Source organism: Geotrypetes seraphini, chromosome 3 (assembly GCF_902459505.1).
Source record: "Geotrypetes seraphini chromosome 3, aGeoSer1.1, whole genome shotgun sequence".
Lineage (NCBI taxonomy): Eukaryota > Metazoa > Chordata > Amphibia > Gymnophiona > Dermophiidae > Geotrypetes > Geotrypetes seraphini.
Window position 1 is genome coordinate 410,213,678 of NC_047086.1, and position 13,901 is coordinate 410,227,578.

The window sequence follows — 13,901 nt, forward strand, 5'->3', positions numbered from 1 at the left end:
ATGTGATTCACTGAACCATGTCTCTGTGATAGCAACAATATCTAGATCTGCCTCTAATATCAGGGCTTGCAGATCATGAACTTTGTTGCTTAGACTGCGAGCATTTGTGGTCATCGCTTTCCAGCGATAATCTCCTTTTTGTATGGATTTTTGTGTCGTTTCACTTTCCGTTGCAATACTAAGAAATGAGTTGCTGATATTGCTTATGTTGCAGCCTTTACTACTATCACATCTTTTCTTTTGCCGGGGGTGGTCTCTATAATTGTCCTTCGTACATACACCACCCCCACCTTCTAGTTTAAATGCCTAGAAAAATATTGTCTAAATTTCTCTGCAAGGTTTCTTTTTCCTGCTGTAGTAATATGTAGCCCATCAGTGCAATATAGCTTCTTGTCCTTCCATGTATTTCCCCATCCTCCTATGTACCTGAAGCCTTCTTGATGACACCAGGCTCTGAGCCATCTATTAAAGTCCTCTGTGTTTTCACTCTTTGCTCTCCTTTTCCATATGCAGGCAGTATCTCAGAAAAAGCTAAAGTCTTTACAAAAGGTTTCATGCCCTCACCAAGCTCCCTAGAGAACTCCATGAAGGGAGGCCTAGATGAAAAAGCCTGCAGTTCAGAAACGCATCTTGCAGAAGTAATGCCCACTAGGAAGACCGCCTTAAGAGTAAGATCCTTCGACGTGCAGGAGCCAAGAGGCTCAAACATAGGGCGCACGAGCACGGAAAGAACCAGATTGAAATTCCAAGCTCCAGGCTGGAACTGAAGACTGAATTGGAGGACGGAGCAATTTTGCCACCCTCAAAAACCGAACAACATCTGGAGAAGAGGCCAAACGTCCACCATGTAACAAACCGCAAAATGCAGATAAAGCCCGAATCGGAAGCCTCTGTCAGATCGAAGGAAGTCAGGAACTCTCCAGGCTGGACCGCCAGAATGAGAAATCTCAGGGTCTTCATGCAAAAAATGGGCCGAAAAAATCACCATGAAATAAATGGAATACCTGTCAGTGTGAACCTCCCGAGGGGGCACTGGGACCACCACCTTGAGGTCCAGCAACCTTTGCAGCAACTTAAAAGTGCTCATTGCGCTCATAGGGAAAAAACAAAGTGCCGGTTAAGAACATAAGAATAGCTTTACTGGGTCAGACCAATGGTCCATCAAGCCCAGTAGCTCGTTCTCACGGTGGCCAATCCAGGTCACTAGAACCTGGCCAAAACCCAAGGAGCAGCAATATTCAATGCTACCGGTACAGGGCAACCTTAATTGAAGGCTTCCCTGCAGACCGGCACTGCTTCAGGACTTTTTTTTTTTCAATATAATTTTAATTTACAATGGAACAGACCTCACTGGCTCTCAAAGCTATATGCCTTGCCGGTAGTTGGTGGCAAGGCTTACAGCTGAGGCACCTCTAAAGATAAAAATTTAGGGAAGTGGGGGAAATGGGGGGAGGGACTCGACCAGTCAATTGTGGCACCTCCGAGGTCAGACGGACCCCTGAAAGGGTCCCCCAAACTCAATCTGGCATCACAACCAGGAACAAGAAGGCTAATTTAAAACAACATCCAACAGCCCTACACTAAAGCAAGGAAAGACTGCACAGGCTTACCACTTCCACCTGCTGAAGACTGAGAGCAGACTGATTGTACTTTGGGACTAGAGAATGCCACGGTGACTGTTACCCGTGGGTAGCTACAGGTAACCTGCAGGAATGAGGTGAAAAAGATTGGTAGCTGCGGGTACAGGGGCAAGGCCATTCACCGCCCTGAGGAGTGGAGAATGGCTTTGTCCCTGCAGTAAAGTAGCTGCCACATGTTGCCTTCCTTCCCACCCCTCCTGATCAGCAGCCTTCCTTGCAATTGCGCGGTCCAGCAGCCCCCTCCCTCCAGATCATCGCAGTCTGGGCATCTCTTCCCCTCGTCAGGCCATCTCCCTCCATTCCCCTCACCTTCGCAGGTGCTTTTCAGAATTGAAGTTCTCTCCAAGCAGCCCGGACACCATAGCCTTCTGACAGGTCATGCACGACTACTCGAAAACTTCTCCTCTGATGCAAGCCACCCAGGCCGAAACAGGAAGTTGCATCAGAGGAGAAGTTTGAGTAGTTGCGTGCGACCTGTGAGAAGGTTTTTGCATCCAGGCCGCTTGGAGAGAAAACCTCGATTCTGAAAAGAACCCATGAAGGTGAGGGGAAGGGAGGGAGATGGACAGACAAGGGGAAGAGGTTGAATGGTGCCGGAGGGGAGAGAAGAACAGACGCCGAAGAGAAATGTACCGGGTAGAGCTTTGGATTCTTGCCCAGAAATAGCTAAGAAGAAAAAAATAAAAATTTAAATTGAATCAGGTTGGGCAGACTGGATGGACCATTCGGGTCTTTATCTGCCATCATCTACTATGTTACTATTGCAAAAAGAAAAGACTTTGGAAATTTATGGAAAGAACTGGGGATCCTCAGAATTAAGGGGAGTTCATTCCAGAGTTGAGAAAGTTTGAAAGCCAGAGATTGACTGAACTCCTTTAATTCCTTTTCTAGAAGGGAAAGTTTGAATTGTTGGATGCCTCTTGCACACACTCAGAAGAGGTTACAAACTATAGGAGTTGGGTTGGGAAGCAATTTGTCTTTGGCTAGGAGGTGAATCCTTATGTCATTAGCTTGGTAATCTCTTTGTGCTCTTCTAAATGTCTCAGCCTGGATTTCTGGTGCTTCATTAACAGGTTTTCAGCCCTGCAGAGCTTGCCTGCAATGAATTTGCTGAGCCTTCCACGTGGACCACGTACAGGTCCAGGAAATCAGAATTTTATACCAGGTGTAGCAACTGAAGCAGGCTGGATTCGGGACCTTTGCTCAGATGGGTTCTGCCTACTCTGATGCAACTTACTGTTTTCACACAGGTGGGGTGCGACAGAGAGAACCCTGGATCCAACTACCGATCACCTGTCAAGGTACATTTCAGGACTGGGGGAAGAGAGAGAAAGATGCTGAATTTGCCAGGTTCGGGAGAGTGGAATGGGGTAGAGGTGACTGTATGCCACTGTGGGGTGGGGGCAGGAGGGGCAGAACAATCTTTGGCTCAATATCCACATGAGCATTTGCCCTGGGATTGAGAATGGCACAGATTCCCCGACTTCTTGAAACTTAAGAACAGCTTTCATTGCTGTCACTGAGGTGCGTTGCTTTTTTTTTTTTGTAAAAAAAAATTTTTTTTACAAAGAAGATTATGTTTGTATTATGATAATGATGATTAACATAATGAAGTACAACTTAAGAAAAGTCAATTGTGCAGTCAAGTTTATGGACCTCCTCCCCTGACATGGACCGGGCTTCCCCAGCGTATCAGCTCTCACCTGCTGGCTGTTGAAGTTTAGCAGGACAAACATCTGCAGAGTGGAGACATGGAGGGTGACATCTCCATACACAATTTCTGCATGTCCAAGCCAGGTCCACTGGAGTCTCCGAGGCTTTGTGTTCTCCAGACCACATATGCTCTGACCTGCAACATTCAAAGAGAAGAACAAATCTTCACTGTACCCCTGTTATTTGTCATCACCACAATCCATTGACCTCACTTTCCATCACATTATAACCCACATTCCCTCTCCCAAGCACCATAATTTCATTCACCTTACATATGTGTGTGTGGCGCAGTGGATGAAGCTATAGCCTCAGCACCTTGGGGTTCTGGGTTCAAACCCCGCGCTGCTCCTTGTGATCCTGGGCAAGTCACTCAGTCCTGCATAGGAAAAATGGTTGACTTGAATATAAGTGGGCGGCTTAATATTCAAGTGTCCTGCCCTGTCCAGCTCTGCACCTAGCCCCCTTCCCTCCATCCCTCCCATGTCAGGCTCTGCACCCAGCACCCTTCCTTCCTTCCCTTCCCTGTCAGGCTCTGCACCCAGCACCCTTCCTTCTCCTGTCAGACTCTGCACTCTCCCTCCCAGACTCTGCCCTCTGTCCTCCCCCCTACCTTATCTTCACATCTCTGCCGATCCTGCTGCACCTCCACCAGGGAACGGCAGAGGTATGATAAGGCAAGGAGGGGGGCAGAGCCTGGCGGCAGCGGCCTTAAAAAATTCTGGGAGGGGTTATTGACCCGAATATAAACCGGGACCCCCAGAGAAGAGCGACTAAAATGGTTAAGAGGCTGGAGGAGTTGCCGTACAGTGAGAGATTAGAGAAACTGGGCCTCTTTTCCCTTGAAAAGAGGAGACTGAGAGGGGACATTATTGAAACATTCAAGATAATGAAGGGAATAGACTTAGTAGATAAAGACAGGTTGTTCACCCTCTCCAAGGCACTCTAAAGTTAAAAGGGGATAGATTCCGTACAAACGTAAGGAAGTTCTTCTTCACCCAGAAAACGGTAGAAAACTGGAACACTCTTCAGGAGGCTGTTATAGGGGAAAACACCCTCCAGGGATTCAAGACAAAGTTAGACAAGTTCCTGCTGAACCAGAACGTACGCATGTAAGGCTAGTCTCAGTTAGAACACTGGTCTTTGACCTAAGGGCCGCTGCGTGAGCGGACTGCTGGGCATGATGGACCACTGGTCTGATCCAGCAGCGGCAATTCTTATGTTCTTATCCCTCCACAAACGCGGAAGTAAGGAAGAGGTAGGGAATTGCAGGCCAGTAAGTCACTAAAATGGAAATGTTTTTAAAACAAAGAATAGTGTCTGGAATCCAATGGATTACAGAGCTCAAGTCATAGTAACATAGTAGATGATGGCAGAAAACACACCTGTTCCTAAAGTATCTAGACAACTGATCCTCTCTTCTCTCTCCCCTCTATAGCGATTAACTTGTTATATTGATCACTCTCTCCTCAAAAATGGATTTCCTGTCCTATTAACCCTCTTTCTTCCTCCCCTCTTAAAGTCAATCAACTTGTACCTTTGCTTAATCTTTGTAAACTGCATAGAACTTCACGGTATTGCGGTATATAAGCTGTTATTATTATTATTATTATTATAAAGACCCGAATGGTCCATCCAGTCTGGCCAACCTGATTCAATTTTAATTTTTTTTAATTTTTTCTTCTTAGCTATTTCTGGGCAAGAATCCAAAGCTCTACCTGGTACTGTGCTTGGGTTCCTACTGCCGAAATCTCCATTAAAACCTACTCTAGCCCAGTGATTCCCAACCCTGTCCTGGAGGAACACCAGGCCAATCGGGTTTTCAGGCTAGCCCTAATGAATATGCATGAGAGAGATTTGCATATGATGGAAGTGATAGGCATGCAAATTTGCTTCATGCATATTCATTAGGGATAGCCTGAAAACCCAATTGGCCTGGTGTTCCTCCAGGACAGGGTTGGGAACCACTGCTCTAGCCCATCTACACTCTCCCAGCCATTGAAGTCCTCCCCAGCCCATCTTCCATCAAATGACCATATACAGACACAGACCGTGCAAGTCTGTCCAGTACTGGCCTTAGTTCAATTTTTAATATTATTTTCTGATTCTAGATCCTCTGTGTTCATCCCACGCTTCTTTGAACTCAGTCACAGTTTTACTCTCCACCACCTCTCTCGGGAGCGCATTCCAGGCATCCACCACCCTCTCCGTAAAGTAGAATTTCTTAACATTGCCTTTGAATCTACCACCCCTCAACCTCAAATTATGTCCTCTGGTTTTACCATTTTCCTTTCTCTGGAAAAGATTATGCTCTATGTTAATACCCTTCAAGTATTTGAATGTCTGAATCATATCTCCCCTGTCTCTCCTTTCCTCTAGGGTATACATATTCAGGGCTTCCAGTATCTCCTCATACGTCTTCTGGCACAAGCCTCCTATCATTTTCATCGCTCTCCTCTGGACCGCTTCAAGTCTTCTTACGTCTTTCGCCAGATACGGTCTCCAAAACTGAACACAATACTCCAAGTGGGGCCTTACCGATGACCTGTACAGGGGCATCAACACCTTCTTCCTTCTACAGGCTACGCCTCTCTTTATACAGCCCAGAATCCTTCTGGCAGCAGCCACTGCCTTGTCACACTGTTTTTTTCGCCTTTAGATCTTCGGACACTATCACCCCAAGGTCCCTCTCCCCATCTGTGCATATCAGCTTCTTTCCTCCTAGCATATATAAGAACATAAGAACATAAGCAGTGCCTCCGCCGGGTCAGACCATAGGTCCATCCCGCCCAGCAGTCCGCTCCCGCGGCGGCCCGAACAGATCACGGCTTGTCTGAGTCACCAGAAGGGGCCCCCTTGCCACCTTGGTTTCCCATTGAGTCCTATCTTCCCATCGAAGTCCTAACCCTCCGGTCTTGCACATGCACGACCTGGTTGGATTTCTATACTTATTACCTGGTTAGCTTTCTATACCTGTTACATCCCAGAACCTCTCTCAGTATCCCACGATCCCCCTATCCCTCAGGAATCCGTCCAATCCCTGTTTGAATCTTTGTACCATACTCTGCCTGATCACTTCCTCCGGTAGCGCATTCCAAGTGTCCACGACCCTTTGGGTGAAAAAAAAACTTCCTTGCATTTGTTCTGAACCTATCTCCCTTCAGTTTCTCCGAATGCCCCCTCGTGCCTGTTGACCCCTTCAGCCTGAAGAATCTGTCCCTATCCACCTTCTCTATGCCCCTCATGATCTTGAAGGTCTCTATCATATCTCCCCTGAGCCTCCTTTTTTCCAGAGAGAAGAGCCCCAGCCTATCCAACCTCTCGGCGTATGGGCAGTGTTCCAGCCCTCTTACCAGTTTCGTTGCTCTCCTTTGGACTCTCTCAAGTACCGCCATGTCCTTCTTGAGGTACGGCGACCAATATTGAACGCAGTATTCCAGATGTGGACGCACCATCGCGCGATACAATGGCATGATGACTTCCCGCGTCCTGGTTGTTATGCCCCTCTTTATGATGCCCAGCATCCTGTTGCCTTTTTTCGAGGCTGCTGCGCACTGTGCAGATGGCTTCAGTGATGCATCCACCAGCACACCCAAGTCTCTCTCAAGACTGCTGTCTCCCAACAATGCCCCCCCCAATTTGTAGTTGAACAACGGGTTCTTTTTCCCTATATGCATGACCTTGCATTTTTCCACGTTAAAGCGCATTTGCCATTTGTTTGCCCAGTCTTCCAGCTTGTCCAGGTCCCTTTGCAGGTCCTCACACTCCTCCCTGGACCTAACTCTGCCGCTCAGTTTGGTATCGTCTGCAAATTTTATAACCTCGCACTTTGCCTCCTTTTCCAGGTCATTGATAAATATGTGCCCCAGCACCGATCCCTGTGGCACACCGCTCGTGACTCCCCGCCAGTCAGAGTATTGTCCCTTTACTCCGACTCTCTGCAGTCTACCCAACAACCAGTGCTCGATCCATCTGTGCACATCCCCTCCCACCCCGTGGTTCCACAGCTTCCTAAGCAGCCTTTCATGTGGCACCTTGTCGAAAGCCTTTTGAAAATCAAGGTAAATGATGTCTATAGGTTCCCCATTGTCCACCCGACTGCTTATTCCCTCAAAGAAGTACAGAAGGTTCGTTAAGCATGACCTTCCCTTACAGAATCCATGCTGGCTTCTTCTCAGTAGGCCATATCTCTCGATATGCTCGCAAATACCGTCCTTGTGGTCACTGTTGCCTAGTGGTCCTCCCACTTCTACCCCTCTTGCAGGCCCCCCTAATCCGTTTAGGATGAGGTCAAGAGTAGCACTCCCTCGCGTCGGTTCCCTGACTAGTTGCTCCATGAAGCATTCCCTCACAGCTTCTACAAATCCTGTTTCCCTAGTGCAGTTGGAGTGACCCCTACTCCAGTCAATCCCCGGGTAGTTGAAGTCCCCCATCACTGTTACACTTCCAGTCCTGCATTCTTGTCTCAGTTCAGCTTCCAAGTCGTGTCCGATTTCCTCCGGCGTACCAGGTGGGCGATAGTACAGCCCCAGTTTTATGCCTGCACCCTTGTTTCCCGGCAATTGGACCCATAGCGATTCTAGCCCCTCTGCCTTCTTTGCCATATCCATCTCGACCGAGTAGATAGAGTCCTTTATATATAGTGCTATGCCTCCCCCCTTCTTGTGGGTCCTGTCCCTCCTGTAGAGCTTGTACCCCGGCAGCGCCACATCCCATAGATCCTCCTCTGTCCACCATGTTTCTGTAATTCCAATTATATCCAGGTCTTCCCCCTTGGCTACGACCTCTAGTTCACCCATCTTGGCCATGAGGCTTCTTGCATTTGCGTATAAGCACCTCAGGTCCCGTCGTTTTTCCTCCACCTCCGTATTTACCTGGGCCGCCTCCTCTTGAATTTCGGGCAGTTCTCCTGTTCCCTGTGCTTCTGCTTTGCCCTCAGCCTTTACCCTCGTAGCTTTCGGTTTCCCCACATTTCCGCCACCCCACTCCCCCGCTTTTCCTCTGGGTTTTCTAGCCCTACCGGCCCCCTCCTGGGCTATCATCCCTTGAGCCTCTGTTTGATCCCCCTCGCCTTGTGGCACCCCTATATTGCCCTCAGTTTTCGCCCTCGTGCCACCCAGTCCCCCTGTGTCTCCATGCCCCTTAGTCTCCTCCCAGCAAGCTCCCTTTACCTGGTGTTTCCCTCGCTGTCTGATCATAAGATTCACCGGTCTCTCTACTTCCTCCTTGCAGTCAGCCCGTTCAGCATCTGTTCTGGATACTGTTGTCCGAAACGTCAACATCAGATCAGCTGTCGGCTTTCCCCCTCTCCTCAGTTTAAAGCCCTCTCGATCTCCTTCCTCACATATGGTTCCTTCTGATTATTAATCCCCAAATTCATTACTCTGCATTTCTTTGCATTGAATTTTACCAGATATTAGACCATTCCTCTAACTTTTACAGATCCTTTTTCATATTTTCCACTCCCTCTTCGGTGTCTACTCTGTTACAAATCTTGGTATCATCTGCAAAAAGGCACACTTTTCCTTCTAACCCTTCACAAACATATTGAACACGATTGGCCCCAGCACCGAACCCTGAGGGACTCCACTACTCACCTTTCCTTTTTGCGAGCGACTTCCATTACCCACCACCCTCTGGCGTCTGTCTGACAGCCAGTTTCTAACCCAGTTCACCACTTTGGGTCCTAACTTCAGCCCTTCAAGTTTGTTCAACAGCCTCCTATGAGGAACCGTATCAAAGGCTTTGCTGAAATCTAAGTAAATTACATCTAGCATATGTCCTCGATCCAGCTCTCTGGTCACCTAATCAAAAAATTCAATCAGGTTCGTTTGGCACGATTTACCTTTTGTAAAGCCATGTTGCCTCGGATCCTGTAACCCATTAGATTCAAGGAAGTACACTATCCTTTCTTTCAGCAACACTTCCATTATTTTTCCAACAACTGAAGTGAGGCTCACCGGCCTCATCCCTGTGACCACTTTTGTGAATAGGGACCACATCCGCTCTCCTCCAATCCCCAGGAACCACTCCCATCTCCAGAGATTTGTTGAACAAGTCTTTAATAGGACTCGCCAGAACCTCTCTGAGCTCCCTTAGTATCCTGGGATGGATCCCGTCTGGTCCCATTGCTTTGTCCACCTTCAGTTTTTCAAGTTGCTCATAAACACTCTCCTCCGTGAACGGCGCAGAATCCACTCCATTTTCTCATGTAACTTTGCCAGACAATCTCGGTCCTTCTCCAGGATTTTCTTCTGTGAACACAGAAGTATTTGTTTAGCACATTTGCTTTTTCCTCATCACTCTCCACATATCGGTTCCCAGCATTTTTTAGTTTAGCAATTCCATTTTTCATCTTTTGTAGGAAGTTTCCAAGAACCCGCTATCAAACATTTCACTGCTGCCAAGCCCCATCTCAATAAGCGGGTTTGCCACTTAGAGCAGACATCAGAAAGCCCCAACAGACAACTCTGAGGCATCAGTGCAACTCAAGTACCCAACAACCCCCTCCAAAAAGAAGACAAAACCGCACAGTCCCACCAGATATGCAAAAAGGAAGCAACGCCAGCACAGAGCAGAGACTTGGGGATACATTCTATGTAGCCTCTCTGGTGTATAGCACCACCGAGAGAGAACCTTATAGGCATTTTCTTGTATTACCGCACAAGACGTTGCTTTACCCACCTTAGCACATATCACAGACCAATCTTTAGTAGAAAAAGCATTCCCCAGATCATGCTCCTAAGATGTCCAAAAGGAACCAACTGGGACCGTACTACCTCGCCAATATTTATAAAGGCATAACAAAAGCCATAAATTTTCCAAGTGTTCCTCCTCTACTGAGGACTTACACTGAGCACTCATAAAATGTCTCACCTGGAGGTAAGCCAAATAATCCCCCTCAGGAATCCCATAAGTATGCTGCAGAACCGAAAAAGGCACTATGCCCCCCATGTAAAGAAAATCTCAAAATGTCACCAACCCCAAGGCGGCCCACCTCTCAAATACCCGATACATCCCACCTCCGGGAAACTGAGGTTCCCCTCATAATGATGTCAATGAAGAGACTAACTCTCTGCCCTCCCCCAAACCTTAATTAAATGAACTAAAAAAGGGTTAGTAACCACCGCCAACCACTGTCTCTCTGGAAAGGAAGACCACAATCTATACTGCAATGGACCTGGACCAAATATACTTTGTTCTAATCGTATCCCCCCATTTGGCTTCCCCAATGTACCACTCCAAGAGCACACGAATCTGCGCAGATTGAAAATACCAAGATAAATTAGGCATCCCCCTACCACCGGTTTCTCTCGTCGCCTACAAAACTCGTGAAATACGGGCCGGCCTGTTCTGCCTAACAAATTTTTTGTTTTAAATTTTTTATTCATTTTTATAACTTAACATAGAAACATAGAAGGTGACGACAGAAAAGGGCTACAGCCCAACAAGTCTGCCCACTCTAATGATTCACCCCCTAAATTCTTCCCTGAAGTGATCCCATATGCTTATCCCATTTTCTCTTGAAGTCAAGCGTGCTGCTGGCCTGGATTACCTGCAGTGGAAGACTATTCCAATGATCAACCACCCTCTCGGTGAAGAAGTACTTCCTGGTGTCACCATGAAATCTCCCACCCCTGAGTTTCAACGGATGTCCTCTTGTCGCCGTAGGTCCCTTAAGAAAAAAAGATATCCTCTTCCACCTCAATATTTCCCGTGACATATTTGAATGTCTCAATCATATCCCCCCTCTCTCTACGCTCCTCAAGTGAGTATAGCTGCATCTTATCCAGCCTTTCCTCATACGGGATATCCTTCTGAGACCATCCTGGTGGCCATTCGCTGAACTGACTCCATTTTCTGCACATCTTTTTGATAATGCGGACTCCAGAATTGTACACAATATTCCAGATGAGGTCTCACCAAGGATCTGTACAACAGCATTATAACTTCGGTCTTCCGGCTGATGAAACTTCTTCAGATACAACCCATCATTTGTCTAGCCTTGGATGAAGCTTTCTCCACTTGGTTGGCAGACTTTATGTCTTCGCTAATGATTACTCCCAAGTCCCTTTCTGCAGTGGTTCTTGCTAAGGTCTCACCATTTAGGGTGTAAGTTCCGCATGAATTTCTGTTGCCAAGGTGCATGACCTCACACTTTTTGGCATTAAAACTTAGTTGCCAAGTTGCGGACCAATGTTCCAGTAAGTATAGGTCCTTCGTCATGCAGTCGGGCACTGAGCTGTTGCCTACTATGTTGCATAGTTTGGTGTCATCGGCGAATAATGCAATTTTCCCTCGAAGCCCTTGAGCCAGGTCCCTTACGAAGATATTAAATAGGATCGGACCCAAGACCGAACTCTGCGGCACACCAATGATCACTTCCGACGTTTCAGAGAGAGTGCCATTCACCACCACCCTCTGAAGTCTATCACTGAGCCAGTCTTTTACCCATGCAGTTAACGTTTCTCCCAATCTCATCTTACTCAATAACCTGCGGTGTGGGACACTATCAAAAGCCTTACTGAAGTCCAAGTACACGACGTCCAGGGACTCCCCCATATCCAGCTTTTTCGTTACCCAGTTGAAGAAGCTGATCAGATTGGATTGGCAGGACCTTCCCTTTGTAAATCCATGTTGATGGGGGTCTCGTAGATTCTCGTCATTCATGATCGTATCTAGTTTGTGCTTGATTAGTGTTTCCATAATTTTACACACTATCGATGTGAGACTCACCAGTCTGTAATTCTCAGCTTCCGTCCTGCAACCCTTTTTGTGAAGTAGAATGACATTAGCTGTTTTCCAGTCCAATGGGACTCTTACTGTACTCAGGGAAAGATTGAAGAGCGCACTGGGATGTAGATTGTCAGGTCCCATGGCTTTGTTCACTTTGAGCCTTGAAAGTTCGCAGTAGACGCTGCTGGACGTAAACTCAAAATCTTGAAACGGGTCTTCCGAGCTTTTCCTTGTCTGCAGCTGTGGGACGGATCCCGGTGCCTCACAGGTAAAGACTGAGCAGAAGTATTCATTTAGTAGTTCGGCTTTATTGGAGTCCGATTCTACATAGTTGCCATTTGGTTTGTTAAGGCGCACAATCCCATCCGTATTCCTTTTTCTGTCACTGATATACCTGAAGAAGTATTTATCCCCTATTTTAATGTTCTCTGCTAGATTCTCTTCCATCCGGAGTTTGGCCTCTCTGACTGCTGTTTTGACGGCTCTCGACTTAGTCAGATAGTCTTCTTTGGTCTCTCGTGTTCCTAATTGTTTGCAGGAGATAAATGCTTTTTTCTTCTTTTTTATGAGGTCCGAGATCTCCGCAGAGAGCCACTGAGGCTTATTGTTCCTCCGCCGTTTGCTTACTGTTTTTATGTATAGGTTGGTTGCTTCGTGTAGGGTAGATTTCAGAGCTGACCACATTGCCTCTACATTATCAGTTGCGGCCTGATTTTGCAGTGCCCGATAAACGAAATCACCCATGTTTTTGAAGTTAGTGCCCCTAAAGTTGAGGACCTTTGTGGATGTGTTAGATCTAGTGAATCCTTTCCTGAGTTGGAACCACACCATGTTGTGGTCACTGGAGGCCAACTTATCGCTTACCGAAACCTCTGTGACACTTTCTCCGTGAGTACCAGGTCCAGTATCGCCTGATCCCTAGTGGGCTCCAACACCATCTGTCTGAGTTGTGCTCCCTTTATAGAGGTTAGTAGCCTTCTGCTGACGCAGGTTGTAGTGGAAAGTTTGTTCCAATCAGCATCAGGCATATTGAAGTCCCCTAGCAACACCGTGTCACCGCGCAAAGTGATGGTCTCTATATCTTCGATTAGCTCCATGTCTATGTTTTCCTGTTGTCTTGAAGGTCTGTATACCAGTGGTTCCCAACCCTGTCCTGGAGGAACACCAGGCCAATTGGGTTTTCAGGCTAGCCCTAATGAATATGCATGAAGCAAATTTGCATGCCTATCACTTCCATCATATGCAAATCTCTCTCATGCATATTCATTAGGGCTAGCCTGAAAACCCGATTGGCCTGGTGTTCCTCCAGGACAGGGTTGGGAATCACTGCTGAATACAACCCCAAGATACAAGCATTTGTCATTCCCCCCAGCAAGGTTCACCCAAAGGGATTCTCCGGTGTACTTGACGTCCGTGATCTTGGTAACTTTGATGTCCTCTTTAGTGTAAAGTGCTACCCCTCCCCCTGTTTTGCCCTCTCTGTCTCAACGAATTAAGTTATATCCCGGTATAGCCATATCCCACCCATGGGAATCCATGAGCCAGGTCTCGGATATCGGTATCACATCTATGTCAGTGTTCCTCATTTCCGTTTCTAATTCCAGAATTTTATTACCCAAACTGTGGGCATTAACATACACAGCCCTCCATACTTTGTGTTTGTTCGGCTTCCATGGTGATTTTTCCACGTGAGTTAGTGTGGTTCCTACAGTACTATTTGTTATGTGTGTACTTACCTCAGACTCCAAATTGGAGTGGCAGCTTACCTCGCCAGGATGGTTGCTTACCTCGCCAGTGCGTGAGTGGGTACCCTCC

At 47.2% G+C, this 13,901-nt stretch overlaps 1 protein-coding gene across 1 annotated transcript in view; it reads right to left on the minus strand.

Annotated features, from left to right (window-relative positions):
- The window catches only part of CUL9 (cullin 9), a 535,945-nt gene that overhangs the window by 136,564 nt on the left and 385,480 nt on the right, over positions 1-13,901 (minus strand). Inside the window, exon 32 of the mRNA XM_033937681.1 lies at positions 3,344-3,489. Coding sequence (XP_033793572.1) covers positions 3,344-3,489 — 146 coding nt within the window. The remainder of the gene's footprint in view (positions 1-3,343; positions 3,490-13,901) is intronic.